General features: G+C 56.9%; 10 protein-coding genes across 10 annotated transcripts; 4 read left to right on the plus strand and 6 right to left on the minus strand.

The window, feature by feature from the left end:
• Window positions 1-930: 930 nt before the first annotated feature.
• MKK02DRAFT_34646 (Nrap protein) lies at window positions 931-4,810 on the minus strand (the record flags this gene model as incomplete). The annotated part of the gene is made up of 7 exons (XM_053088985.1): window positions 931-1,170; window positions 1,228-1,434; window positions 1,487-3,089; window positions 3,123-3,831; window positions 3,864-4,044; window positions 4,078-4,698; window positions 4,745-4,810. 7 exons carry the CDS (start codon window positions 4,808-4,810, stop codon window positions 931-933), a joined length of 3,627 nt encoding a protein of 1,208 aa, XP_052943671.1.
• A 161-nt stretch (window positions 4,811-4,971) lies between these two features.
• On the plus strand, window positions 4,972-5,675 carry MKK02DRAFT_38565 (uncharacterized protein; the record flags this gene model as incomplete). Its single annotated transcript, XM_053090161.1, has 3 exons — window positions 4,972-5,064; window positions 5,119-5,451; window positions 5,505-5,675. 3 exons carry the CDS (start codon window positions 4,972-4,974, stop codon window positions 5,673-5,675), a joined length of 597 nt encoding a protein of 198 aa, XP_052943672.1.
• Window positions 5,676-6,687: 1,012 nt separating this feature from the next.
• MKK02DRAFT_38566 (uncharacterized protein) lies at window positions 6,688-7,290 on the plus strand (the record flags this gene model as incomplete). Its single annotated transcript, XM_053090162.1, has 1 exon — window positions 6,688-7,290. One exon carries the CDS (start codon window positions 6,688-6,690, stop codon window positions 7,288-7,290), a length of 603 nt encoding a protein of 200 aa, XP_052943673.1.
• Window positions 7,291-7,686: 396 nt separating this feature from the next.
• On the plus strand, window positions 7,687-9,024 carry MKK02DRAFT_28646 (Aldo/keto reductase family-domain-containing protein; the record flags this gene model as incomplete). The annotated part of the gene is made up of 3 exons (XM_053087612.1): window positions 7,687-7,809; window positions 7,869-8,241; window positions 8,297-9,024. 3 exons carry the CDS (start codon window positions 7,687-7,689, stop codon window positions 9,022-9,024), a joined length of 1,224 nt encoding a protein of 407 aa, XP_052943674.1.
• A 92-nt stretch (window positions 9,025-9,116) lies between these two features.
• Window positions 9,117-10,466, minus strand: MKK02DRAFT_17363 (uncharacterized protein; the record flags this gene model as incomplete). The annotated part of the gene is made up of 3 exons (XM_053085776.1): window positions 9,117-9,299; window positions 9,333-9,389; window positions 9,441-10,466. The coding sequence occupies 3 exons, from the start codon at window positions 10,464-10,466 to the stop codon at window positions 9,117-9,119; spliced, it is 1,266 nt and encodes a 421-aa protein (XP_052943675.1).
• A 310-nt stretch (window positions 10,467-10,776) lies between these two features.
• Window positions 10,777-12,585, plus strand: MKK02DRAFT_38569 (WD40-repeat-containing domain protein; the record flags this gene model as incomplete). Its single annotated transcript, XM_053090163.1, has 7 exons — window positions 10,777-10,817; window positions 10,868-11,063; window positions 11,107-11,597; window positions 11,631-11,895; window positions 11,928-12,004; window positions 12,037-12,130; window positions 12,172-12,585. The coding sequence occupies 7 exons, from the start codon at window positions 10,777-10,779 to the stop codon at window positions 12,583-12,585; spliced, it is 1,578 nt and encodes a 525-aa protein (XP_052943676.1).
• Window positions 12,586-12,972: 387 nt separating this feature from the next.
• On the minus strand, window positions 12,973-14,170 carry MKK02DRAFT_38570 (uncharacterized protein; the record flags this gene model as incomplete). The annotated part of the gene is made up of 7 exons (XM_053090164.1): window positions 12,973-13,123; window positions 13,172-13,248; window positions 13,297-13,421; window positions 13,471-13,607; window positions 13,657-13,813; window positions 13,860-14,016; window positions 14,063-14,170. 7 exons carry the CDS (start codon window positions 14,168-14,170, stop codon window positions 12,973-12,975), a joined length of 912 nt encoding a protein of 303 aa, XP_052943677.1.
• Window positions 14,171-16,039: 1,869 nt separating this feature from the next.
• MKK02DRAFT_18139 (WD40-repeat-containing domain protein) lies at window positions 16,040-18,680 on the minus strand (the record flags this gene model as incomplete). The annotated part of the gene is made up of 10 exons (XM_053085899.1): window positions 16,040-16,261; window positions 16,319-16,344; window positions 16,435-16,565; window positions 16,641-16,900; window positions 17,014-17,496; window positions 17,549-17,755; window positions 17,810-18,053; window positions 18,104-18,364; window positions 18,417-18,482; window positions 18,529-18,680. The coding sequence occupies 10 exons, from the start codon at window positions 18,678-18,680 to the stop codon at window positions 16,040-16,042; spliced, it is 2,052 nt and encodes a 683-aa protein (XP_052943678.1).
• A 332-nt stretch (window positions 18,681-19,012) lies between these two features.
• On the minus strand, window positions 19,013-19,669 carry MKK02DRAFT_28651 (uncharacterized protein; the record flags this gene model as incomplete). Its single annotated transcript, XM_053087613.1, has 3 exons — window positions 19,013-19,068; window positions 19,119-19,247; window positions 19,315-19,669. The coding sequence occupies 3 exons, from the start codon at window positions 19,667-19,669 to the stop codon at window positions 19,013-19,015; spliced, it is 540 nt and encodes a 179-aa protein (XP_052943679.1).
• Window positions 19,670-21,144: 1,475 nt separating this feature from the next.
• MKK02DRAFT_38574 (CNH domain-containing protein) lies at window positions 21,145-26,578 on the minus strand (the record flags this gene model as incomplete). The annotated part of the gene is made up of 12 exons (XM_053090165.1): window positions 21,145-21,680; window positions 21,733-21,816; window positions 21,869-22,088; window positions 22,141-22,568; window positions 22,708-23,089; window positions 23,136-23,309; window positions 23,415-23,684; window positions 23,783-24,220; window positions 24,264-25,353; window positions 25,401-25,539; window positions 25,573-26,122; window positions 26,168-26,578. The coding sequence occupies 12 exons, from the start codon at window positions 26,576-26,578 to the stop codon at window positions 21,145-21,147; spliced, it is 4,722 nt and encodes a 1,573-aa protein (XP_052943680.1).
• Window positions 26,579-26,631: the final 53 nt, after the last annotated feature.

The following is a 26,631-nucleotide window of genomic DNA, read 5'->3' on the forward strand; positions in this document are numbered from 1 at the left end:
CGTCGTCTGCTGTCTGCGGCCCCGACCATCTGGTTGAGTCCGGGCTGGGTATAGGAATGGATGTAATGACCCCCTCATCCCTCAAATAGCTGTGCCAGGCCGCTTCTGATCCGTACTCATCGACGTGGGGTGGCAGCCATTGCATATCCGGCAGATCACCGTAAACCTGACGGGCGGCAAGCTGGAGAGCCAAAATGTTCACCGGCCGTTGGTGGGAGAGCGTCGTGGGGGAGACCCCGGTAGACCTGGCTGTGCCGGCGATGTTCTCTTCAAAGGCGGATAGGAAGTCTTCCCTTCGTTTCGCGTTCTCCTCAGCCGACATGGGTCCCGTAAGGGATGTACTCACCGCCAGCGTATCGATCCTGTGACTGGCGGTAGGATCTTACGAGGGATCTCTCGCGAGGCCGATGTGCAGCTTGAAAGCATGCTGCGGCCCGGACGAAGCGCGACTCCAGGAGGGATCGGTGTCGGCACTCGAGGGGGTCTTGATCTGCATGCTCGCGATGTGTCTCATGGACGAAGGCTTGTTCGATCTCGCTGAGCCGTAGATACTGTTGTGATTGAGCGAGGAGGTGGCGAAGAGGATAAAGAGGATTGATAGGGAAGAAGAGGTGGGGGAGGAATTGAGGGAAGAAACCATATATCCAAATCAGTGTCTCGGCGAGCGAGGCAGGAGGCGTAGAGCGAGCCTCCCTTCACTATCTCCAGGGGCAGGGTGCACAGGAATACGCTAGCAAGGGCACCATGATCAAAGGATTGTCTCCCGATCCCGATTGTCCATGTGAGATCTGGAACATGCCAGCATGTGCAACTAAGTGAGCAAGACATCAAGCTGCCAGCTTTTCCGTACCGTTAGTCTAGTTAGATCGTGAGGGGCAGTATCGAGTGTCAGCTGTTCCGTCGCATTCCACTGCATCCGAAAGAGTTAGTCTAGATCCCCATTCCCCTCTCCACCTTCTCAACAAGCCCCTCGCCCACCCTCGTAATCTCCGCCACCACCCCTTCCGTATTCAGCTCAACCAAAGCCGAATCGGACTGCACCGGCTTCGTCGAGTAGCCCAAAAAAGGCTTGAAACCTCTGGACGCTTTGCGGGTCGGGTTGAACAGAAGACCGATGGTGGGTCCACCTTGGCGATCATAGAAGACCAGAAGGGCGTCGCCATACAGGCGCTACAATGTCAGCTGCATCCTATGAGCCGCGAGAGCAGTGGGAAATCTGTAGCTTACTTGGATATCAGTGGCGAATGACCAGGCAGGGTCAAAGTCCACCTTGACCTCTGAGCCGTACAATCCCCCATCTTGCAGATTCCGGAACTTGAGCTTGTCGTCCCATTCGCGCGATGAGGGATCGACAGACTGGGCGTAGCGCGGGAGGAAGGCCGGTCGAAGGTGCAGCAGGATGTCGTATTGGTGTAGAGGCGTCTTGAACAGACTCTGCTATTGTCAGCTTCGACCCAGCGGGAACGATGCCGGAGGTTTAGCTCACCCTGACATTCAGGCCTGCACCCTCGTTCGCCTGCGTTATGGCCTCCGCGGTCGCCCTTGCCAGACCGGTCACTCTTCCCGCTACAACCCTACTCGGCCCTTCCTGGGTCCACCTCCACCCATCCACATCTTCCTCCGTCACGATCCCCCATGCCCCATGCTTCACTTCCGGATCTTTCGCCCTCATTTGCCCAAACAGGCGAGTCGCCTCCTCCCTTGCGTCCGCTGGGAACCTGAGTCGGGTCCGCTCCGAGCGCGTTGCAGCTTCCCGCGAAGCAGTAAAGACGGGAACAAAGATAGGTTCCGCCTTCCAGTCCCAGCTCGCCAGACGCTCGATGGCGCGCACGAAGCCGACTGTAGCGCTTGACGCAGTGGAGAGGGCGAGGGGGTCGAGGTACACCGCTGCCATGAGGAGCTCGATAGCTTCCGAGCGGACTTGCAGGGAGAGCATATGTGCTGCGAACCACCGTTTCAAGAGCCGAGTGGCGGATGAGTAGGAAGGATATCGGTGGTGCATCGGTGCAAGAGCCGCGTGGTGTGTTGGGCGATAGACGAAGCGGCGCATGTACGATTCAAGCGCTGGCTGAGCGAGCCGCCGAGACGGACGAGGGAGGGATGTTCCAAAGACGGGTGCGTCCTCGGTGAGGATCCGCTCGAGGTGTACGCGCTCCTTCTCGTGGTGGATCCGAAGCGTGAACGCCACTCCTGCAGGAAGGAGGATTTCCAGACCCGACTGATCCTCAATCTCGCTCTTCTCCCCATCAAACATAATCTCCGCCCGCGCACCTTTCATTTGGAGATTGACAATCCGCGCCAGCTTCTCCAGCAGAGCGAGCTTGACCTTCTGGATCGCAGACAGGTCATCTGGCCACTTGGCGGACGATTCGAATTGGACGATGACTTCCGCCGAGGGTGTGTGCTTGAGGCAGTCGGGGGCGGAGGGGTATCGGTGCGTGTCGATGGGGGGGGGAATGAAGGTGCTGGAATACCGCAGCATCTCGTCAGATGGGGTGACGTTGAGGATGGCGAGCGGTAGTTCCGGGTCGATGGATTTGAGAAGCTTATACAGCTCGTCATAAGCCTTCATGACGGGTGAAAAGCCGAGCTTCTCTGAGCCAGCAACTGCGATGGCGTTCCGGGCGGAGGGAGGCGTCTGGATAGTGGATAGCCAAGTGGGGTCCGAAGAGAGGTGGTCCGCCGAGGTAACGCCGAAATGACGGCGTAAGAGCCAGTCGACGATCCAGCCCGGGATGAGTGCGGCGTCTTCTGGTCGTGACAGGTCCCAGACGACAGACTCGGCTATGCTCCCGTCCTTAAACCGCCTGAGCTCTGCCTTTTCGCCCCATAAAGACCGGAACGCGTCGCCCGCAGTGGGTTGGTCGGGCGAAGGGCCCATGTCCATGACGCGGGTAGCGTACTGCGAGTCATAGACGATACCGATGTCGAGGTGCTCGCCCCGAGGTTGAAGATGCACCAGCTTGGCCCGGTCGGCCAGACCACGCCGGAGAGTCTGGGCAACAGCGTGGGCGAGGAGGTGCATCCGAGATGGCTGTTCCGATTGCTCCATCGCCGAAGCAGTATGATTTGACTGGCTCATATCCAACCTGAAGTCAGCACAGCCGCCTAGAATAGCTCACCTGATAAATTCGTCAAACACGCTCATCCCGCCAACATTCCGCAAGAACACCTCCGCGAATCGGTCAACCTTGCTGTCCTCCAGCATTGCCAACGTCTCTCTCGCGTGATGCCTAAGCAGGTCCACCTCACCCGCCTCCCAGTCGGCCAGAATATTGACCGAGCGCGTTGGGTCGACAAAGACGTTTGATGATGCCCGGCAGAACTCCGTCGGCGTGATGACTGCCTCATCCCCGCTCCCCATGAAGATAGGGGTCTTGGTGAAGTCCGTATGTGCCAAAAACTCCCACGCAGCTCTCAACGCTCCCCAATACCCTAGCCCTCGCCCTAATCCGCGCGAGACCTTAATTCGCTCCCTCACGCCGCCTTGTCCGCCTTGCTCCCCGCCTTCGACCACCCAGCCGAGCAGCATACCGGCGAACCAGCCGCTCGCACCTTTCGAGATGCCTCGGCGAGATGCCCATATCCGCCAAAGAGCGAGGAAGAAGTCGACCTGGCGATCCGGCAAGCTCTGGGATAGGTGGTGCAGATGCAAAAGGTGCGCTTTCTGAGTGGTGTCGTGCGCGAGGGATGTGGCGTAGAGAGGAGTAGGGGTGGTTTCGTCGTTGACTCGGAGAAGGGTCTTGGCAGGAGAGATGGTATTAGGAGGGAAGGTATTGGGTGGAAGAGAAGCGTGAATCTTGATCTCGACGGCGTGCTTCAGTCCTTGGCCTGGGTTCAGCTCCAGTCATCTTTTCGCTCACCCTTTCCAGCCCTCAGCAGTATGATCGGACGCCTATCATCCCCTCCCCATATCACCTCCAGATCCTTGAGCTCCTCATCCCCAAGCATAGCCTTCTCGACTGCCGCCTTGACCACTGCGAGGTAGTGAGCCCGTTTGTGGAAGTAACGGTAGTTCATCCTATCTTTCGGGGTGAACATATCCTAAGATCAGCCTTAGTCTATCGACTGACTCACCTCTGGCATGACAACGACCAAGTCCACATCTCCCATGACGCCCTTCCCCTTCTTGTACCCTCCACACACCGACCAGCTCCCACCCACGAACACCTCCGCCGGCTTCTCCCAACCTAATGTCCATTTGACATCCTGCTTCAAAGGCGACCAAATATCTCCTCCAGGAAAGGGTATCTCCTTGGTGCGCTTGACAGCTTCCCGCACCGACAGAGCCGGTAACGAGGGTAGCGAGAGGATGAGGTCGTGTATGCGGGAGAGGATTGCCTTGAGCCGTGGTGCGGGAGTGGTAGGTAGTAGCGTGGACGAAAGCAGGGCTTCGAGCTGGAGAGTGAAGGTGTTCCCGTTCTCAGCGGCAGAGCGGAGACGATCCATTTCCTGGGCTGTTGGTGGAGCGTACAGGCTCTTTGGGCGAGGTCGGGATGGGCCCGCCTGAGCGGACGGAGCGAACTCGTTTGGCTCGTCGTCCTCTTCTAGCAGTCCCTCTCCGTCAAAGTCCTCGACATCATCCCCATCCTCTTCCTCGCCGTCCTCCTCAGAACCTGAAGAGTCGGTAGGGTCGATCATAGGGTCCTCGTACAGTGCAGCAGCTGCGTCCATCTCGGGCGAACTTGGCTGTTTCCCCTGGACTATCAGCTCCACACCGCGTATTCTCGCGATTTTAACGGACCTTTTTCGATACCGAGCTCCCTCCTGAGCCTTCTGCCTTCCTCTTTGCTGTCTTTGTCCCTGCCATAGTGGAATGATAGATGTATAGAGGTAAGAGGTACACCCAAAATCAACATGACCTCCACTTTCTGAGCCAAAATTTTGGTTCCGCCTCCACCTTGCCTGTCCAACTTTGCCCCACTCAACTGACACTATACAATCTTCTATGCTCGGTACAACCTAGAGGACATGGCCTCATTGCTCCTGGGGGGTCCGCCCAGAGATGAGAATGGGAACCCGAAAAAGCTGCCCAAGGTAGCGGTCTACGTGGCCGGAGCTACGGTACATTCCACCCCTTCCGCCAGCTCTCTGCTCGAGAACCGGCTGATGCTATAGTTTGCCATAACGACCGGCCTCACCCTCCTCATCCTCCCTTACGTCCGTCAAGCGGCAAGAATGACGTCCGCCCCTCAATTCCTCTCGAATCGATATATCGCCCGTAAAGACCTGCACGCTCTCCCGGCTCAATCGGAGATGCCTGCTGCAGCCGCGAGAGCAAAGAGGTTCAACGATAAAGAGGAGAGGGAGCTCTATGGATCTCTGGAGGGAGAGATGGAACAGGTGTCGCCCTGGCTGGGAGCACAGGCATTGGGTATAGCTACGGCGGTGGTCTTTGGGAGTGCGGGTCTGGGGGCTTGGGTGGTAGCCAAGCTGCTAGGTGTGAAGGATGTGGGTCATCTTGCCTGGATATATGAGTGTAATCATAGGAGCTGATAGAGTAGATGAACGAGTTCACGAGCAAGATGCGAGAAGAGCTGCAAGTCAAGATGCCTGTCTTGGCAGAAGCGCTGCAACCGCGAGAGAATCCGGTTGAGAAGGAGGAACTGGCGGGCGTGGAGGATTGGGTCAAGCGGTTCGAGGAGCATAAGGGAGATCAGGATCGGGAAGTATAAGATGGCCGATCGGTTTCATATACCTTGCAAGCGTTACTAATCGCTGATCCCGAAGCTCTGACCCATCGAAGGTCATATAGTGTACAAACACTCTGTTACAGCTGTCAATGCTGGCGCGTCCAGTCGACTGACACTCGGAATTTAATGACCGAAGGTCACTCGACTGTCTCTTAAATGCTGCAATCCCGTAGGAGGTGCTAATACACGCGGTTCAGGAGCAACGCACGCCGCTGTCTTCCCAGACAACCGTCCTTTCATCGCAAAAATTACCCACACGCTGAGCGCAAGATTCACGCCTCCCCTGACACTCGGCCTGAACGCCGCTTCTAACATCGCAGATCTTCCAGGGCGAGGATGCAGGGTCTGGCTGCGTGAGGAGCTGAAAGACCGAGAGATCTGGTCGGCCGGCTCAATCTGTACATGGCCACGTACAATTGACCATGTGGCCGGTATGCCTCGCCGTGACATGCTTCTCACACAGCTGATTTACAGTTGAAGTGAGTCTGAATTAGCCCAGGAGTTCTGACTCATGATGTGACGCTGGCTATGTGCACAAGCTTTGCTCATTTGTTATCGTCTTATGCGCCGCCACGGCCAAAGTGATCAGTGTGTTCATCGGCAGCGCCACCAAGAGCATCAATCGAGATCGCAGTCCAATTATTGCGGGGATCCTCCACAAGGGTTCGCCTCTTCAAACGCAATCAAGATCATGACTCTCGCTAATACAAGGGATAGAAAGCAGGAAATTCCCCATCGGGCAATATATATACCTTTGATCTCAGCTCCCCTTGGACATCCGCGTTTGAGATCTCAGATACACATCGTATCAATGGAGGTTGCACCGCCTCATCCAGATCTGCGCGAGACGCTCGACGATATAAGGGGGCGCTCTTTCCTAGCTTCCCCCTCTTTTTCCCATATCGAACATCATTTTCGCCACTCACATATATTTATACTCTTATACGAGCAGTGAGCACCACAATATCATCCTTTGATCCCACCAGTCCTCATCATGTCCTCACTCAACTCTGAACCCAAACATATCCCTCAGCCCGACTGCTCACACGCATTGTTCCATGCGGGCCAGTGGCTTGACCACAAGACTGATACGGTTCAGACCCGTGTGTCAGTGACAATCTGCAAGCCTTCTGTGTCAGAAGAGGAGGTTTCCAAGGCCGACGCCACCCTTTGGGACTTCATCCAGGCCAGCCATGACGAGGAGGTGGAACACATCGGTGAGGCTGGACTTGCGGCCATGGAGGAACACGACGACCAGATGACTGCGTTCAGGAAGCGCATCTTCGAGTCCGCAGTCCGGAACGCGTACGGTCACTTGAATCTCGATTGGAACTTCGATGACATTGCCGATTACCCCCACGCATTTGCGTGGCATGAGCATACATGCGACCTGGAAGCCAAGCACAAGTCCACACAGACATCGACCAGCCGCGAGACCCCCGTCACTGATCCCTCTGCGCTCCGAGTCACCGCATATCGCGGCCCCATTCCGACTCATGGGCAAACCTTCACCTCCGCGACTTCCAGCCAGGGCACCAAGAAATCGCGCTTCAGCTTCGCTGGGCTTCTCGGCGGGAAGAAGAAGCCCAAAGACTGAAGCGGCGACCCTCATCTCTACACGTGACCTTGCTGCATTCCATACTCGTACTCGTCTCGCTTTCTCGTATTGGCATCAGGCTCTTCAAGCTGTCCATAACTTCTTTCAGCTCTCATGCATGTATATATCCCCCTAGTACGCGCCAGGTTTCGAATAACGAGACCTCACACTGGGTATATCCATCGTGTCATTATTGCATACGGTATCCTTGCTTCGAGAACCCACCTACCCAGATCTGGCATTCTCCACCAATGACCATCTCGCCACTTTCAGCACCCCCACCCCGGATGAATGTCGGAGAAATAAGCTCCTCTGTGTCGATCGATCTCCCCACTCCAGCCGCTGCACGACTTACAACTTGCACTGTGAATACATGGTGACCCACCTGCAAGGATCATGAACACCTCGTCCAAGCTACCGCCCAACCATCCTGCCGGCCCCGAGGAGGATATCCCGGGGTACGATTCCCTTCCCCCTCTCGAGGCAGAGGACCAGGTCGTCTCGTCTGAAATACTACTTGTTTGTCCCTTGCCTCCCCCCACTCACTCTCACTCCAATCCTCAATACTGACAACTCAGGCCCCGCCTTCCCCATCCCCGGATTCCCTCGTTCTCCCAGACCTCATGCTCGGCTGCGCCACTTTCGGCTATAACATATACACCACCCCTACCTCTGTCCGTTCAGACCTCCCACTCCGGATAGTCCGCCTCGCCCTCTCTAGCGGAATAACCGCATTCGATACGGCGCCACACTATCATCCTTCCGAGATAGTCTTGGGCAATTGTCTGAGGGTGCTCAAGGAAGAATGGCCGAGGGAGGGCTATAAGCTTATCACCAAGGTGGGCAAGTATGGGCCGGAGGGGTGGATGCATACTTTTGAGAGGGGGTCAGTGAGGCGGTGTGTAGAACGGAGCTTGAAGAGGCTTGGGACAGATCACCTGGATGTCGTTTGTGAGCTCTTCACGCAAGAATAAGGCAAAGGTGGAGAGGGATAGGCTGATATCAGATCTTCACGATGTGGAGTTCCGGTCCTCCCTCCCCTGTCCAGCCGGAAAGCATCTCCGCGCCCTCCAGCCCGCCCATGCGAGCGAGTACGGACTTGCCCCAGATCAGCTCTCGCCCGAAGGTGACGGCGACCTCGAGATCCTCGGTGCGATCGAGGAACTACGCCTCCTCCAGGCCGAGGGGAAAGTCCTACACGTCGGGATCGCCGGATACCCCTTGCCAACCTTACTCCGCTTTGCGCGGCTGGTACTTCATACCACTGGGAGGCCGATAGATGTGGTACAGACGTACGCGCATCAGACACTCGCGAACCATATCCTATCCGAGGGGTTCTTGGCTGCTTTCGAGGATGCTCAGGTCGGGACGGTGACCAATGCAGGACCACTCGCTATGGGTCTGTTGACGAAAGGCGGGGGACCAGAGTGGCATCCTGCGAGGAAGACGGATCTGTTCGGCGTGACCAGGGAGGCGGTAGAGCTGTGCGATAAGGATGGCGTGGCGATAGAAGATGTGGCGACGGACTTTGGATATAAGGAGCTGAGGATGCGGGACGGGCGGAAAGTGCCCGCTGTGGTGGGGTGCAAGACTCTTGAGGAGATCCATGCGAACTTGAGGAGCTTCAAACGGGCGAATGGGGAAGACGGGAAGAGGGAGAGGGAGGTGGGAGAAAGGGTAGTGGCTTTGATGGAGGAGAGAGGGGTACGGAATTGGAGCTGGAACAACCCATAGGATCGGACGTGCTCAGGGCATTGTAGCCAAATGTAAACTCGGATATGTGGGACATCCTCTGACTTGCGACAGCAGATACATCGTGTACAAACTCAGCTCCGCGGTGCGGTAGTCCCGGTCGACCCATATTCCGCCCCTGCCGCCTTCAAAGGTTTGTAAATTTTCTCATTCGATGCCTTGCGCGTCCCTCGGATCGTGCCCCAGAGATAGACGAGCACCGTCTCTTGCGGAAGGAACTGTCCGACCAGGTTCTTGTACTCCTTGTAGAGCGGGTACTGATATCAGTTGACATAAAAGCCCGAGCTTACCTTTTGCTGTGTGATCCACTCGGTCAGAAGGGTACTTCCACAAAAGAGCAAACTCAGCTGAGTTGTCAGCTATGACCAGGGAAAACCGATGAGATATGCAGAGCTTACAGCTAACGGTGGCCCCCACACATCCCCTCCGACCCATCGGCTCCTCGTCACCTTGCTCGTCTCCGCCGCCACCGCCACAAACAGCGCCTGGCTGACCCAGAACAGCTGCTCCCCCGCAAAGTTGGGATGTCTCGACCACCGCCACATCCCGCTCGTGATGAAGCCAGGGTGGTGAGATTCCGGATACTCTCCTGCCGGAGGGTAGTTGGGGGGATTGGTATGTCTCGGCTTGATCACCTTGACCGATTTGGGCGCGTCGTGCTTGGCCTGCTGGAACGCAAAGTGGTCATTGTCCGCACGATACTCGAGGTAGACCATAGCGAGGGCGAAGAGGGTGACGAAGAGGTCGCCGGCGTTGAGGACGGGAGTAGAGTCCGCCGCGGAGTGGAAGGAGGAGGGGAGGAGGGGTTTGACCCAGCTGAAGGGGATGGAGAGGTTGAGTGGTCCGGATGAGAGTTCCGCCGGAGGGAGGACGAGGACGGCGTGCATGGGTAGAGTGAGCGCGAGGAGGAGGGCCGGCTGGAAGATCGCAACAGCGAAGAGGTGGATAGCTGCCCAGACTGGCCATGGCGCAAGCCGACGCACGACTGTATACCGGTAGTCCTCCTCGTGCAGCTCAAAAAAGCCGCGCCGAAGAGCATGCGACGAGAGACGGATACACCAGACCATTTGCATGGTGAACATGAGCACCAGGCGCGGGAGGTTGTGCCCGTAAACACCCGCCTGGGGGTTCAAGGCAACCCATGCGAAGAGGAGCGAGGCGAAGAAGGGCGGGTAGAATGGCCAGGGCTTGTCGACCCATGATACCTTGTTGGTGAGATGTCCGAGGAGGTAGGTCACGGGGATGCAGATTCCGAGTGCGATGAGAGGGAGGTGTAGAGGATGTGCGAGCGGGTCACGCAGGAGGGAGAGGGGCGAGGGGGAGGTGGTCGATCCCAGGTGCAGCAGCAGAGTTGGAGGGAGGGTGAGCAGGGGGGTTGGAAGGCGATGTAAGTGCGGCAGTAGTGGCTGCGCTGCCTTGAGCATGAGCGAGGCTGCGGTCATGATGGCTGTAGCGGGTAGGGCTGTAGCACTGCTGTAACAGGTGAACGATAAAGTCAATCGAGTTCAAGCTGCGCGCTGCATGTCGATCGCGTGACGTCATTCGCAGTCCGGTGAGCCTCGGACTCGAAGTGTACGTATGGGACGGAGAATGGCGGCATTATCATGCAGCAGCCTTTGGTTCAATTTCGGGATCAAATCTCCGCGCGGCTGCTTTTCCTTTCCCGCCCAAGCAATAACAAGTCAGTCAACCCTCTTCATCTATCCAACAAGTACTCCCTGGACGATCTACACAATGCTCAATGACCGCGATACGCAGAACATCTCCGCCGACATGTAGGCTGATTCCCCTTTTTCCGCAGAGTTGAGCGAGATCTGACAAGCAGGACGAACCCCTTCATGGCGAAATGCCTCTCTCCGACCAAGTCTCGTCCGGCGAGCCGGGACAGGGACAGAGAGAATCACGATGATCCTATGGCTGCTCTGCGCGAGGGGCTGGGCCGGATGGACATCGCGACATCTAGTGGAGGTGGGATGGCTGGGGAGGATAAGAAGGGGAAAGACGGCGGACGCGGGCGGGATGTGAGTTCTGTTCACCATTAACATCGGCCCAACTGATGAGCAGCTGGACCGATTTGTCCCATCGCGTCCACCATCTATCCATCACTCATCACACTCCTCGATCACTCTCCCCACTCTCGCGCTCGACACGCCTGACGTATCGATTAACGACCAATCAGCACACGACGTCTCATCCGCGTCAATATCCGCCTCCCTCGGTATCCCTACCGGACAGCGCCGGATCCTCTCTTTCCGCGCAGCTCCACCTCGAGCCTCACACGCAACCTCTCACCTCGACTATCAACGCAACTACCTCCTCCACTCCTCAGCGTCCGCGTCTCGCGGCACAACAACCACCGGTCCAGGCGCGAGCGGAAAGAAGCGGAGTCCACCATATATTCCGGACCGGGTCCTCGATGCCCCTGGCTTCCAGGATGATTACTACCTCAACCTCATCGATTGGAGCTCTGCCAATCGCGTGGCGATCGCGCTGGGGGATATGGCGTATGTGTGGGATGCGGAGACCGGGAGTGTCACCTCCCTCGGAGAGGGAACGTAAGTCCTATCCCTGGGCACAGCTAAATACAGATCCGCTCAAATACCAATAACATCCGTCTCGTGGTCTACCGATGGGTGCTACCTCGCTGTCGGACTCGATACGGGAGACGTGGAGATCTGGGATGTGGAAGAAGGCAAGAAGATGCGGACGATGACGGGTCACTCTGCAAGAGTACCGAGTATGAGCTGGTTCGGACATACCTTGTCGAGTGGGTGCAAGGATGGCAGTATATGGCACCATGATGTCCGAGTGGCGAGGCATAAGGTCATGGAGCTGTCGGGTCATACTGGAGAAGTATGTCTCAGCATGGACGAAGCTGACGTCAGGTATGTGGCCTGACATGGCGAGCGGATGGAGGGTTGCTTGCCAGTGGAGGGAACGACAATGTCGTCAATTGCTGGGAGTGAGTCAAGGCATAAGCGGAGCTGACGATAGTGGTCGTATCGGCGCGTCAGTATTGCAGACGGATGATGGGGTACCCAAAGCCACCGCAAAGTGGACAAAACGGAACCATACCGCTGCTGTCAAGGTCTGTCCCTCTTCCCAGCCTCTGGCCCCGCTGACTATTAGGCTCTCGCATGGTGTCCCTGGCAAAACTCCCTCCTCGCCACCGGTGGTGGATCAGCAGACCAGCACATCCACTTCTGGTCCAGCACGACCGGAGCACGTACCAACTCCCTCAAGGTCGGCTCGCAAGTCACCTCGCTCGTCTTCTCCCCGCACGCAAAGGAGTTACTCTCGACGCACGGGTATCCCGATAACAATATCACCGTGTGGACGTATCCGGGCCTGGCGAGGGTGTATGATGTGCCAGCGCACGATGCGAGGGTGCTGTGTTCGGCGATCAGTCCGGATGGGTGTACGGTGGCGACGGCGGCGAGTGATGAGAATCTCAAATTCTGGAAGATATGGGAGGTACCGCAGGGCAAGAAGGGACAGGATAGTGGGGAGGGGCGGGGGAAGATGACGGCGGGTCTGAGGTAGATGATTGGCATGGAGCCGGAGAGGCGAGACGTTGTCGGAGGGGAGGTGACGCGGAGTGCCGCCGAAGGGATGATATGGACATTGCGGAGAGCTTGTATACCATGTATTGTACCCTGCTTTCAAGGCACGACTATTGCCTGCTGGCCTGCAGTGGGACCCCTTGTCTGTGGACTATGATTGACATTCTGGGAGGGCGCGACGCCGCGGCACCGAGCTAATCAACAGAAAGTCGGGACGGCAACAGGTTGAGAAAAATACATGTCGGTCTAGCTTAAGTCTACGTTCTATTGATACAGTAATTACGTGCACCCAGGTACACATTTCGCGTTGGAGCTGCTCCCTCTTCCCCCCTGCCTCTACTCCCCTTCAACATCCCGAGCCAGGAGCTCAATGACGGGTCGCCATGGACTCCCGAGGGGTGGCAGCGTCAGACTCTGCTGATCGCATACCCCTCTTCTCTGCGTCATCGTCGTGACGGTGGTGGAACTTGTTGACCATCTTGTTGATGTTCATAGCGAGGAGGACAGCGTATGCAATACTGTCGGGTCAGCTGCGTTTCACATTGGAGGCGGAAGAATGGGCTCACAATTCGAAGAGGATCATCGCCACGAAGAAGGCGACAAGGGCATTTGGAGTAGCGCGGTAGCCGGAAAAGACTTCAATCTGGTATTTCAGCAAGGTGCCAAGAGTTGAGAGCATAGAATGACTCACGACACGGTAAATGCTGACAATGAGAAGGGGAATGGAGTAGGCGTAGAGCAAAGCAGTCTTGCGCTTGGGCTCGTGGTTCATGATCGTGCTGGTAGCCTTGAGCAACATGCCAATGACGGTGACGGCTGCAGGAGTCAGTATACTGTTCTGTCACAAGGGAATTGCGAGACTCACCCAGAGACACGATATAGCTGGCCTTGAGCAAGTTGCGGATGATGTTGGCCTGACGCTCATTGTCATAATTGCGGCTGAGCACAATACCGGCAGCAATAGCGGTAGCGAGCGAGGCAAGGAGGAGGAAGCGGAGGAACCTGGGCGTCAGCATTGTCGCCAAAGCCATGAAGACGGCGCGGGACTGACCATCCAACGTATTTGACCCATTTGATCTTCTTCGCCCGGTGTACTGCATCAAAGGACTGGTCGTTCTGGTCGCCCTTCTCCGCCCTGACCTGCCAGAGGTCGATCAACGCGTTGAGAAGAGGGAGGTAACCGATAGAGGTGAGGACGGCTTGGGCAACTGGAACAGTCAGCGGAGGGTCCTGTCATCAGGCGGGTTGGCTCACTCAGTGTTCCTGTGTTGTAGGCCCTACGAGCCATGTACGCCCGGATGATAAGAGAGGCGAGTCGGATGACGAAGAATGCGACCGCGTTGATCAAGATCTTGGACGAGTGCTTCTTGCTAATGAAGCGCCAGATCATGAGGGGCACAGTGAGCGCGAGCTACATGATCAGCGAAGCTAGTGCAGGAGAGAAGGACTGAACCTACCGCCACAGCGAAGACAATGGCTGGAGCCAGGTCATCACGTCCAACGGATCCGCCGTTGAAGTTGTCGACGACCGAGTTGATGTTGGTGTTGACGTTGGTTTCGCTCATGTTGTGCTTGGAGTGACAGGTGGGAACGAGAGGTGAGGTAGAGAAGCAAAGTGCGATAAGGGACCGGGCGAGAGAGATCGTCGTGATGATAAGAATCGGTCTGTCTTGGCCCACTTCGAAAATTCTCCATATTCAGCTGTGATGCCCTTGCGGCAAGACAAACTGTAAGACAATGATGACGCGCGAGTAGCGTTCCATTCCTCGGCGATCCGGCGGGCCCAGGTCAGCTTTGATTCCCATAAAACCGCGCCGCATCGCTCGGAGGCGCTAAAGGGTACAAAGCCGCTCTCCTCCCGGCGCCGACAACGGCTCCACAGCGATACAGCGAGCGCCTTCAGCTTCATCCACTTCATCCATTCCTTGCGGCGTTTGCGCAAGGAACAAGCGTCAATTCTAGTTCAAAGGCGAGTCTTCTGTCTGCCGCATTGGGCTGTACCTTGACTGCATTACGCCAGTCGCATGGCGAGGGTGATCAAAGTGGTAGCGAATGTGGAAGAGGCAGCAGATGAAAAAAAGCTCGTCATGAGTCATCGTCTTCGGAGAATTCCCGGTAAGTTCAGGCACAGGCACGGTGTCATCCAATACATGATGACATCCTTGATAGCGTTTCAGGCGAGTTTCAGGATGTTTCAGCCGCCCGCCGGCTCATCCGGTACCCCGCAGTGGCCATCATTGTACTCTACGCTCGCCTGCAAGCAGGCATTCCGGCAAAACGATTTGTTGCCTCTTAGCACTGCATACCCTTCAGACACGAGCTGACCATTCCCCACAACCCTAAAACATACATGATAGAAGTTTCACTGTAGACCTGTACTGCTCCACCATCATACATGCTGCATTCACACCTCCCGGGAGGCCGGTCCGAACGCGTCACAATTGCTTCATCCTTTGAAAAATCGGCCCTGGGGGCCAATAGAGTGCGGTGTCGGTAGACTGAGGTGCAGCACAGCCGCAAACGAGAGTCAAACGCAGTCCCGACATCTTGAACGTACATGTCATACATACCTCACCTGTGCCCACTCATATACCACCTTCACGACACCCTCACCATGGACAAGCAATCACGGAGCACATCTGACAACACACAGGCCAGCACAAAGTTCCCGGAAGATCTACCGCCTCGACGCCCTACAGTGACGAGTGGGAGTTGGGTGGTCTGCGTTCCTCTCGAAACGGTCCGGATCGCAGAACACTACGACATCCACAGCCACCCGAAAGGGGTCGCTCGATCTCGTCATCTACCCCAGCACAGTCAATCCCAAGTCCCGCCTACCCGAACAGGTGTACCGAGCCATGTCCACTGGCGGTCCGCCGAAATTCAAAGACAAGCTGAGCCGGGCAGAGGCGGCGAAGCAGGTTGTGGATATCGAGGAGAAGATGGAGAAAGAGACGGTCGGAGCGAGCTGGTCCGAGGAGCCTTCAATGTGCGAAGTCCTGTTGCGGACCTTGGTGGAGGACTGGGAGGCGAAGCTCCCGAAGCTGGTTGGGACCATCATGGGCACCAAGATGGAGGACTGGGGCCCGATCACGGTCTCCAGCTGCGAATCGTGGGCAGAGGCCCATCAGAAGCAGCGGGAAATGGCTGCACTGTACGATCAGTCTTCCTTCAAGCGGAACTGGAAGACGCTTTGGGGTAAAAGCTAGCTGGCCCGTTGGACCTGCGCAATTTACCGATGCAATACACCGTTCGATTCTCACTGGGCGCTTCACTATATCATCAGGGCAAGCCTACCAATATTGACGATGCAATGCCGTCAGTGTATGATTTGGCATGGCCATTGACACGGTCGGCAAGGTGATGCTCTGTTTTCGACGGGGTCCCGTATAGCATGCTGACCGCTAATGGCTGCATAGCCTACAGCATATCTCTTACTGCGTCGCGCACTGGGGCGCACCTTCCTCCTCAGCGTCTGCGCCTCCGCGATGCCGGAACATGATCCCGCTATTCGCCAGCGTCTGCAACATCGCGGCGCTATACATAGGTTGAGCGGCGCGCCGCGGCTCGAGGTTTCTCTGGACGATGGCGTCCTGGTCGGAAGTCCGGATCATGGACCTGGTGGCCGGGAGTGGAGTGGATAATGGACCAAACATCTGCGTTGATTAGATCGAAATCTCCGTAGGATTGAGACCGAAACCGTGGTATCTCACCTTGATAGTATTGTCGATACCGCTGACTGCCACGAGAGGTAAGGTAGGGTGCTGCTCCATGACTGCTCCGTCAGCATCAGTCCGTAACACGTGCGAACCAAGACATTGAGGCTCACCATTCACCGTATCCCCATCTCCCTCCCAGATCCCCTCCAGCCTACCGCTGATCTTGTCCCAAACGAAAAAGTTCCCGTCATCGCTCCCAGAAGCCACCTTGTCCGACATGGCACCGAGGAAGTTGCCTGAACTGTCAGCTCGGTTGCCCTTGCTGGTCATAGCTGGAATTGCAGCTGAATAAGGCAAGTAACACTACAGAGATCACTCACAGTCTTTGACGGTCCTGACGTTTCTCGCTCCCTTGTAGCAGCGCCTCGGCATAATCTTCTCCACATCCCCAAACTCGCCCGTATCGCTCAAGGGGTCCACGTCCATCCCGCCGTATTCATCTTCGTCTTCCTCGTCTACACCCTCGTCCATATCGTCGTCTTCATCGTCATCGTCTTCGCTCACGTCGTCAGAGTCGTCATCCATCGGCATATCCAGGTCGAGATATTCGGGACCGCGTCCGCCTGTCACATACATCTCGAGTCCGTCAGACCCGTCATCACTGCCAGGCCGACGATGCCGCGATTCTAGTGTCGGAAGCAAAGCTGATGGTGGCCGACCTGTTGGAGCCGAACCAGGCGGAGTCGAACCGGGTGGATCACTTGCCGTGTTGTCATGGAAGCCAGCCATGAGCCGCTGAAGCTCGTCGTCCGTGTCTGGGAATCAGCTCTCTTACAGCTGTCGTCTGTGATGGGATACTCACTGTCCGCCTCCATGGCCATCTCTCGCCGATCGTCCTCTTCGTCGCCCCCCAATCTGAGCCTGCTTGACCTCCCTGACCCATCCTCGGGATCTGAAGATGCGCTCCTCTGTCTCCGCCTGCTCGGACTGCTAGACGAGCTCTGTGCAGCGGTCGCAGGCAGCCTGGAAGGTCCAGCTTCAGCGATAGTCGGCATGCTTGGCGGCGGGAGGGACAGCGGCGTGCGCAGAAAATCCGCAGCGGTATGACCCGAGACTTTCGGTCTGGAGCTGGTAGCGATAGGAGATGGAGACGGCACTCGTGCGCAAGTGGAAGAGGGGTCGTCGTGTATCGAGAACAGAGCGGTCGAATGGCCGGCGAACGCACAGATCACCTGTCGAGTCAGCTAGAGTCCGGTATCCCGCAGCAGGCAATATCAGACTTACTTCATCCGCCTTGTCCTGACTCATCTTGACGCAGGTAATATGCCTATCTTGCCGCCTCATCCTCCCCTCTGGAGTCCGCTCGACTGACTCCCACTCGTAATTTGGTAATCCCAGTCGGCGGACGCAATGTACTTGACCAGAGGACTTCATGTTGTTGCCCCATGAAGGGGAGTGATGTTCGGGCATACGACGATCGCAGATAAACGCCTGAGATGTCAGCTGAAAGTCACCAATAGACAGCGAGCAAGATGTCTAGCTCACACAATCAGTCCGACCTGCGACCGCGAAGATATGAGGCGTAACCGTACTGACGCTGAGCGAGTACAAGTCCACCCCCCTCGGCGCGTGAAAGAGCGGTTCTGGACACTCCGACTTGCACTGATGTGGTCGGCGAAGGTCATGTTGCCGGACCGTACCATCTTCCGATACGGTAAGGAAGAGGAAAGGCGAGTTCTCCGTGGCGATCCGTTTGGTCCGATCGTGATGGCATCGCAGGACCGTGACTCTGCTTCGTTAGCTTACCAGCTCTCCAGCGCAACGTCGGAAAATGCTCACCCCGGTCCAGTAACGCCATAAAGATCAGTGCTTCCGCCAGCTACACCGGTCTCATGCCTCGACAGCCGTTCCACATCGAACACCCGGACCTGCTTGTCCCCTGCGCAGGTGACGATCGTTGGTGTCGATGTGTTGGGGAGGTATCTTGCCGAGAAGATGTTGGCGCGATGACCGGTGGCGATCGTCTCGATGAGCTTCAGAGGATGAGGGCTTGAAATTGAAGAGGCGGAAGAGTTGGTGTCTGGGCCCCAGATACAGATTCTACCCATCAGCTAGTGATGAGCTTCGTCGATGAGCGGCTACGGATACGTACCGCCTGTCATCTGAGCCGGAGAGGAGGGTCGAGCCATCATCGGACCAGCTGAGGGCATTCACACAGCTTCGCCTGAGTCAGCTGGTTCCAAATGAGATACGGAGAGGCCTACCCTCCATGTCCCTCGGTCTCCGTACCGAGTTCCTGGACTTGATCCAAGCGCTCCCAGACCCCTTGGTCAAAAAGGACGTTCTGCCGCCTAAACGTGGAGTCTCTGTTGGACGCAAGTGACCGAGGTATGGGCTGTAATGTTCTCCGAGGCATAGTGGGGTGACACCGAGGATAGTCAGCGATCGCCAACGGCTGAATCTGGTACAGGTCCGTAATCGGGGGTCGCCGAGTTGAGGAATGTGGAGTTGCAAGCTACAGGCAAGCGTCCCGCGAGACGGGGATGAAGCAGACAGGCCGACGCGTCACAATGCGGCAGAAGAGTAGCTATGTATGTCCATCTAAAGTATTGTCCATAAAAGTACTTTGATCGAGCTTGACCTCGCAAATATCCCAAAAAGTGACCTCCTTGACCCAACGCCTGCAGTAACCCAAAACTGAATTCCAGACACCGCAGCGGACGCCCCGATGTAGCTGATAGGGAGAGTCTAGGGAGTGGCGGCTCGATATTCGGTGCAGCAAGACGACCCAGGGAATTGAGATACTGTCACATCAGCGTTGAAATACCACTGGTCAAAGGCAGTAAGCACTCACGATCAGCCCCGCTGGCTTCGCATGTGGTCCCCTTGAGGGTCACGTCGAATGCGGCTTCGAAGAACACCCCGCTGGTCCTGACCTTGAAGCAGCCGTCAATGCCCGCATTGTAGGTAGAGCCGATACAGGCTAATCTGATCAGCCGCCACTCAATCGTGCACTTGCATAGGACGAGGCACAAGAAAGGCAGACTTACAGCTATCAAGCTCGCACATCTTGGTACATAACTCCCTCGTGTCGACCATACTGAAGAACTCCGCATCCATGGGCGCATTGTAGTCGACACCGCTGAACCGGGCGTAGGGGACGGTGCCCGTCTGGACGAACCCAGGGCAAGTCAATACTGGGAGTGGACTGGATCGTGGACGAAGGTCGCGCGGGTGAGCGGCCCAGTCAACGATCTGGGACCGAGTCGCCTGCTTGAGGGCGAAGCCCCGAGGTGCGACCGGACCGGCCCCGCGCTCCAGAGAGCGGCCGTAGATGTGTTGAGGGATGGCCTGGACCGAGGAGATAGTGCCGATGAGAGCGAGGAAGCAGGACGAGAACCGCATTTTGGGGGTGGAGCGAGAAAGAGGTGGGTGAGGGAGGGGTTGTGGGGTCAGGGCGCGGGCGGCGTTGTTCGAGGCAAGAGCGAGGATAGGACAGGGAGGAGAGGAGAGGATGATCAAGAGTGTGAGGGAATTCAAAGGCAGGATGGAAGATTCAATCCTTGGACTCGCCTCAGCTTATGTGCTTCGCAAGATGTACCGATAAGAGCTCTAAAACTCTTGATGACTCACCGCCCCCCTGACTGGCTGGGAGCCGGGAGACCTCTTACCCCGGAGCGGAGCGGAGATGTGTCTTTAGAGCCGTCTCATCCTAGTAGACTCGGACAGGTCGTTATCGTGGCCGTGTATGGTAGGGGAGTTGAGACTTCTTTGCCCAGACTTCTATCTCAGCTCATCTTGTTCCACCCCGCTGGAACCAGTTCCACTCCGCAATCCTTGTGTGTGATATGGGGACGTTTCACCTGGTTTCACTGCTACTTTGGGAGATTTCTCGCTTACGTTATGGTAAAGCGGGCATTGGCGGAACTCCATGTTGCCGATCTACCGCTCTCGCTCAAGAGTTGCATGGGGAAGACGATCTCACTGCATGTAGCTCTCAGCATGCCTAGAGTCTTGCCGACCGGCCCCGTACTAGGCCTGCAGCATGTCAGTGATATCCGCACCTCGAAGGATCAGTTCGATCGCGGGCCAGGGCGGGCCGTGATGGGAGAAGGCCTCAGCTGACAGCTGCAGTTCGTCCTCCAATCCTCCTTCTTGCAGGCATATCGTGGTGCGGTCCGAGCCACTAGGCGTGAGTACAGACTGGAAATAGCCATACAATTGAAGTCACCATCAGAAGCCAAGCTGATTCTCTTGTAGCTCTGCCGGATCCGCAGACGAGACGCGAGACCTTGAATTGGCTCCGATCGGACATAGATCGTCTTCGCCTCGTATCAGATATCGTGAGTTCCACTCGCGGGCTATCGGCGGCATCCCATCAGGCTGCACTACCATGACTGCTGTTAGGATCAAAGCTGACCTAACAGGGCCAGCTGAACTCTGCATTATCAGACTTTCAGCGCAATATCAAAATCATGGCCCCTCAGATGGGCTTGTCGGGGCTGGACGACAAGAGCGGCGCGAGACTGATAGGAAGGGGCGGCGTGAGGTCATATAACGGAGGAGGGGGCAGATGACATCGACACCATAAGAGTTAACAGGGGACTTCGAGCAGGACCGAGGCTTGAACAGACGGTCGCAAGCAGGCAGGCAGGCAGGCAACATCTAATGCAGTAATCACATCCCCGTGACCATCATCGAAGCTCTAGAACTACAACACTGAAAGCTATACAGAACTATCAGACATGACTAATGGCGTGTATATCTGACTGTCTAGCGTGAGGGGAGACCGGGAAGGTACAGCTAAAGTTTGATAAGGTTATGATACGTCCGCAGCTCGATCCGCAGCTCGTTAATCCTCTCGCCCAACCTCATAATCCCTACCTCGACCCCCTGATCGAATCCAGCCGCCCACTCGGTGCACCCGACAAATTCACTAGCGTGGTCGTACTCGTCGCCGCCGACGTGTTTGACGCAAAGCTGCCCCTCTGTCCCGGCGGCGGCAATTTCAGGAACTGCACATGTCCCTCCTCGCTCGTAAAGATGATCTGATCCCTGACAAATCGTCCCGGACCCCCTGGTGGCGCTGGCGGAGGGGGCATATACCCCTGCTGTCCTGCTCCCGGTGGAGGGCGGAAGCCGTTCGCATATGGTTGAGGAGCGGGGAAACCCTGGGGATACCCCTGGGGCCCATTGGGCGGTCGATACGATCCAGGTGGACCGGATTGGGAGGAAGGGGGAAACATCATTTGACGATTGGGCTGGACAGGAGCGGCATTGATACGGGAAGGAGGGGTATCGGCGAAGAGGCAGGTGATGTTGTTGCCGGGAATGATTTGGACGAGATCGCCTGTGTGGACGGAGCGGACTTCGACAAAGGTCGGCTCGAACGCGATGACGTAGGGGAACTGCAGGGCTGATAGGTTAGCAGCCGCTCGGATTACCTCTCCGAACCAAAGAAGACACACCAAAAGCGGTAGGGACGCCTTCCCAGATAATAGCCCACTTTGGCCGACTCCGCCACCCGTTCTTGTTTACATAGAAAGCGAATTCTGATTAATCAGCTCAGCATTCTCCCAGTGAACTGAGCAGCGGGAGACCGACCGTCATAGCACAGCAAGAAGTCCTCCTCGATCCGGTAAATAGCAATAGGTCGCACATTATCCCGCTTGAGCACAAAGTCCAGACTCTGATCGCTGGGATCAAGCAGACCCTGCATGTCGAGCGTCTCGAGATCGACAATCTCGAATCCCTTCGTGCACCCGACACAGAGCTTGGTCTTGAGGAAATGAACCGAGGACGATTCTGTAGGAATATAGAATTCCTGAAGTATCAGCTGCACCCTCCCACTTCTTCGGTCATCAGGCCAGACTCACCTTGAACAGCTTCAAAGCCTCATTCCCACCATTCAACCGCTTCATAAATCCCCCCTGCACCTTCTTCCCACCCCTCATCGGATCCACCGGCTCCAGCACCTTGATCGTCGAACTCAACGTCGAGCTCTTGACTACCGCGACGAGCATCTTGCCGAGGCACAACCCCGATTTGAAAAAGGAGGTATGGCTCGCTATCCGCTTGCCGCGCTTCATGGCCGCGTTGGGATCGTTGGGGTCGAGGCAGTCGAGAGGGAATGTAGTGACGCTGCGTTCGTGCAGGACGATGAGGAGCTGGAACTCCTCGATGACGTCTACTTGTGTCACGTCGAGGAGGTTGATGACTTTGACGGGTTCTCGTAGTTTGGGGTCGCGGAGGTTGGAAAAGTAAACGCCGTCGTCGGTTCCGTAGATCATTCGGTTGCCGTTGTCTGCGGGTCAGCCAAAGCTTGATGAAGGTATGGTCTTCGCCCTCCCCATCTGCGAATGCCCTGCCTCCCAGCTATCCCGACTCTGACCACCTCCTCATCCTCGCTCCGTTCCGTTCTTCAAGATTAAAGCAGAACTTACCATAAGGTGAAACGCAGTGTATCCTCCTCAACCCGACAAACCACCCCTCCGTAATCGTCTCCGGCACAAAAACGCAGCTCCGCTCCCTCAGCACCGTCTGCTGCTTATCGATCGCCTCCAGCCACTTCTTTCGGCTCACATACGTATCCACCCACAACTGCATCGAGTACCCCTTCTTGCCGAGATGGACAATCGTTATCGAGTAGCCGTGCTTGCTCTCAGGCTTGGGAGGGACGTGTGCCGCAGCCGACTTTCCGGCTGACGGGCGGGGTACGAGTCGGCCTCGCGCGCCCGCGGCGGCGGAGGCGGCGGTCCCGCCCGAGAGCTTGGCGTTGTAGGTCTCGTCAGGGGTGATGACGACTAGGAGCTCGAGGGGGATTGGCTAGGAGTCAGCTAGAATCCAGCAGAAAGGTTGAAATAAAGCTTACTCGTCGATAAACTCGAAGCTGCTCCGCCTTGTTGACATGCTTTGGCTTGGCCAGAAGGAACGCATGATCAAACAAGAACCCCAGCAGATCCGCAATCTCGTCCCTGTTACCTCCTCTCCGCTTGAGCGGACCTTTATGTACCATCTCTCTGCTCTTATCGCGCAGTCTCAGGTCCTGTTTATCAGCTATGTTCCCCGACGTTCTGATCGCCTCCACGCCCTCATCGCCACTCCATCACTACCGCCCTTTCCTTCTTCGACAAAGAAGGATTGAACTCACAATGGTCTCGCTCGGCCGCCACACCAGCTGCGTCTCCAACTGCGCCAGCTCAAACACATTCTCGCTCTTCCCACTCTCGATGTTCACTTTGGTCAACAAAGCCCGGATGAGCTTGATCGCTTCCGCCAAGTCGACCTTATCTGGATGATCGTCGGGCGTGTATTTGAGGACGGCAGCGAGGAGGAGGGGATATCGACCTAGACGGGTAGTGGGTTTTGTGAGATAACCGTTCAATTCGAGTTTACGGGATTCGGGACGGCGTTCGGTTTCCTGGGGGTCAGCTCTGTTCCTTTCGTACCGGATCTTCTCTGCCTTCCTATCGTACGGACAAAAGGAGAACAGCAGCCAAAGCCTGGAGAAGCACTCACATCCACAAACTTTTGAAAAGCCGGATTCGCCCCCTTCTCCTTCTCAAACTCGTACTTCCCAAACAGCTGATGCGCCCCGTACGCCACAAACGGCTCAAACAGGGGCACTCGCTCCAAAAACAGATCACCCAGGCTCTGTACCACCGGCTGCTGTTTCTGCCGCTTCGTCAACCGTTCGGCGAGGATATGGTTGACATTCCAAACATCATGGACGTTCCAGAAGACTTGCCGCACAAAGTCTTCCCGGCGCGCCGCGGGGATAATGTCGTTTGACAGGAGAGGCTTGACCCAGTTCTCTTTGAGGTATTCGAGGTCCCGGACGAAATCACGCTCCGTGTAGATGACTTCGTTGATGGCTTCCTGACGCGACTTTTCGCGGTCGTCGACGCTATCGAGGATTTCTTGAGAGACAGAGTGGACCCAGAGCGTCCCGGTTTCCTGGACGTCAGCTCGGCCACAGCTGCGAGAGGAAAGGACATACCTTGACATCGTGTATGCTCTCTTCCGACAACTTGCGACTCAGCCCCGTCGGCTTCATGTTCAACCGCTTCATTTGCTCCAGGCGCCGAGGACAGTTGATGGAGTAACACAGACTCTCTCGAGAACAAGTAGGGGAGTAACAATCCGTGAGAAGCGTAAACACTCCGACTGGCAGGTCCTCCTCTCCATCCTCATCCTCGGGTCCCGCTCCAGCCTTGACGACGGGTGGGGTCTGAAGACTCGCCTGGCTCGTAGCCGCCGTAGTGGGCAGACTAGCCTGACTGTCGCTCATCTGGAGTGAGGACGACTCGGGTGTCTGGGGCGTAGGATGCGGTCCCGGTCGGCGCATGATGGACGTGGATCCGGAACTAGTCGTCCGCGCCAACCCCTGCTGGTGGTCCGACAGCGACATGGGCGAATCCGCTGGCATCGCGCCAGGCATGAACGGCGCGGACAGCCGCTCTTTGAACTGATACACCTCGTGCGGATTGTCCCGGAGTCGATGGTCATACGTGACGTCATGAAACATCTTTTGCGCGTCGAGCGCCCGACCAAGCAAAAGTGCGAGATTCCGATCTGGCGTTTTGATGATATCGCCAATAATGCTGACGGCGGTACGACCGTCAAAGGCGTCTTTGTACGTGATGCCGTCCTTGACGTGCTCTGTGAGGGAGACGAGCTGCTTGAACACCTCGGCAACGCGCGAGAGGAGCGCAGGGTAGATGTTGGGGATGGTAAGAGAGGAGATGGCGACGGTGCGTGGGGAAGATGTTGAGCGTTGAAGGGTGTCGTGGAGGGACCGGTTGGAGGGGATGGGAGTGGGAAAGGCGTAAGCTGAAGGGCCGGGGACAGGACGGCGGGTAGTGGCGCCATGTCCGACCGAGCCTGAGCGTGTGGCGGCGGTCGCCTCTTTTCGAGTGGTAGAGGAGCCAGAGAAGGAGGTGGAGCGGTCGTAGCCCACCCCAGCACCAGGAGGAAGGCCGTCTGACCGCGTCGAGTCGACTGATTTCCGAGCGTTCGCTTGTGCAGCGAAACTGTATCCGTCCGTGGGTGTTTCAGGTGAAGTGGGCGAGTCGATCTGAGATAGGGGTCTATGCTGCTCAGCTGGCCCTCAATATAAAGCGAGATTCTGACTCACGCCATAGACCTTCCTATCCCCGTCAACGTATATCCCCCACTGCTCATGCTCGAATCCGACGCCATCCGCCTGTGCATTCCCGGCGCTCCATTGCTGGATCTCGACGCGCTCGTATCTGTTCTCCGATGGGTGTATTGGTCTACCGTCAGCCTAATCTCTTATACGTACTCACTATCATAATCTCCCGAATATCGCTCTGCGAGCTTCCCAAATTCCGCAGCTACAGGCGATTCTGTCCCCTTCTTCGGTATCCCCGGAACCACATCCAACGGTCCGCCACCAGCTCCATCAAAACCCATCGCCTTGAAATCCTCATACATCCCCGCCGTCGGTGACTGATGCCTCGTATCCACATCCAAGACTGGTCTGGACATCTGCGAGCTCGCTCCAGGGGCCGGCGTGCCGCGCGAGCTGGACATGGACGATTCCCTGGAGGGGCCAGCGACTGGGGTCGGGAAGGGTCGGGAGGGGAAGACGGATGATGTGGGCGAGGGTGCGTAGCCTGCCTGATATGCCTGCGCGGGAGTTGGCGCGAGAGATCCATTTGTAGATCGGGGTGGTGGATCTATGCGGTGTGAAGGGGCAGGGAAGGTCTGGCTTGGCATTCGACGAGCAGTCTGGGTGGGTGGGGAGACAGCGTCGGGTGTAGGCGAATAGAAGGATGCGGAGGAGTTGGAGTATGTCGATGGGGCTAGTGATGCGCGCCGGTCGAGATAGTCAGACTAGGTGTCAGCAGGCACCCTTTCCCACAGGAGGGGAAGGCTCACATTTGGGTGGGAAGAATACGACCTATATCCGTCCTGCTGCAGAGGCTGCTGCTGTGATGGCGGGGGAGGCGGGACCCCAAAGTCCGGTCTGGGAGCATATTGCTGCTGAGGCGGCTGTGGTGGGAATCCCGGCGCCCCGCGGTATTGTGCAGGTGGGTATGCTGGTTGCGCGGGATGAAGGTATCCCGACGGCGGAGCCGGACGCGGCTGATACCCGTACGGCCCCTGCTGCGTCTGCGGAGGGTAGCCCGGCTGAGGCTGCTGCTGCTGTTGAGGAGGCGGTGCGCCAGCCATATGATGGCCTCCCGCCGGCCGACCAAAGATGCTCTCAAAGGCCTCATTCCGCACGTTGGCGGTCCGAGCTGGCGCGGGTGGTTGATTGGCGCGCGACCTGGGGCCTGAGGGCGGCATAGTGGATAAGAAGATTTCGGTCGTTAGGTCGTTATGCGCGTGAAGAGCTGTAT

Source organism: Dioszegia hungarica, assembly GCF_025882075.1.
Source record: "Dioszegia hungarica strain PDD-24b-2 chromosome Unknown MKK02contig_16, whole genome shotgun sequence".
Lineage (NCBI taxonomy): Eukaryota > Fungi > Basidiomycota > Tremellomycetes > Tremellales > Bulleribasidiaceae > Dioszegia > Dioszegia hungarica.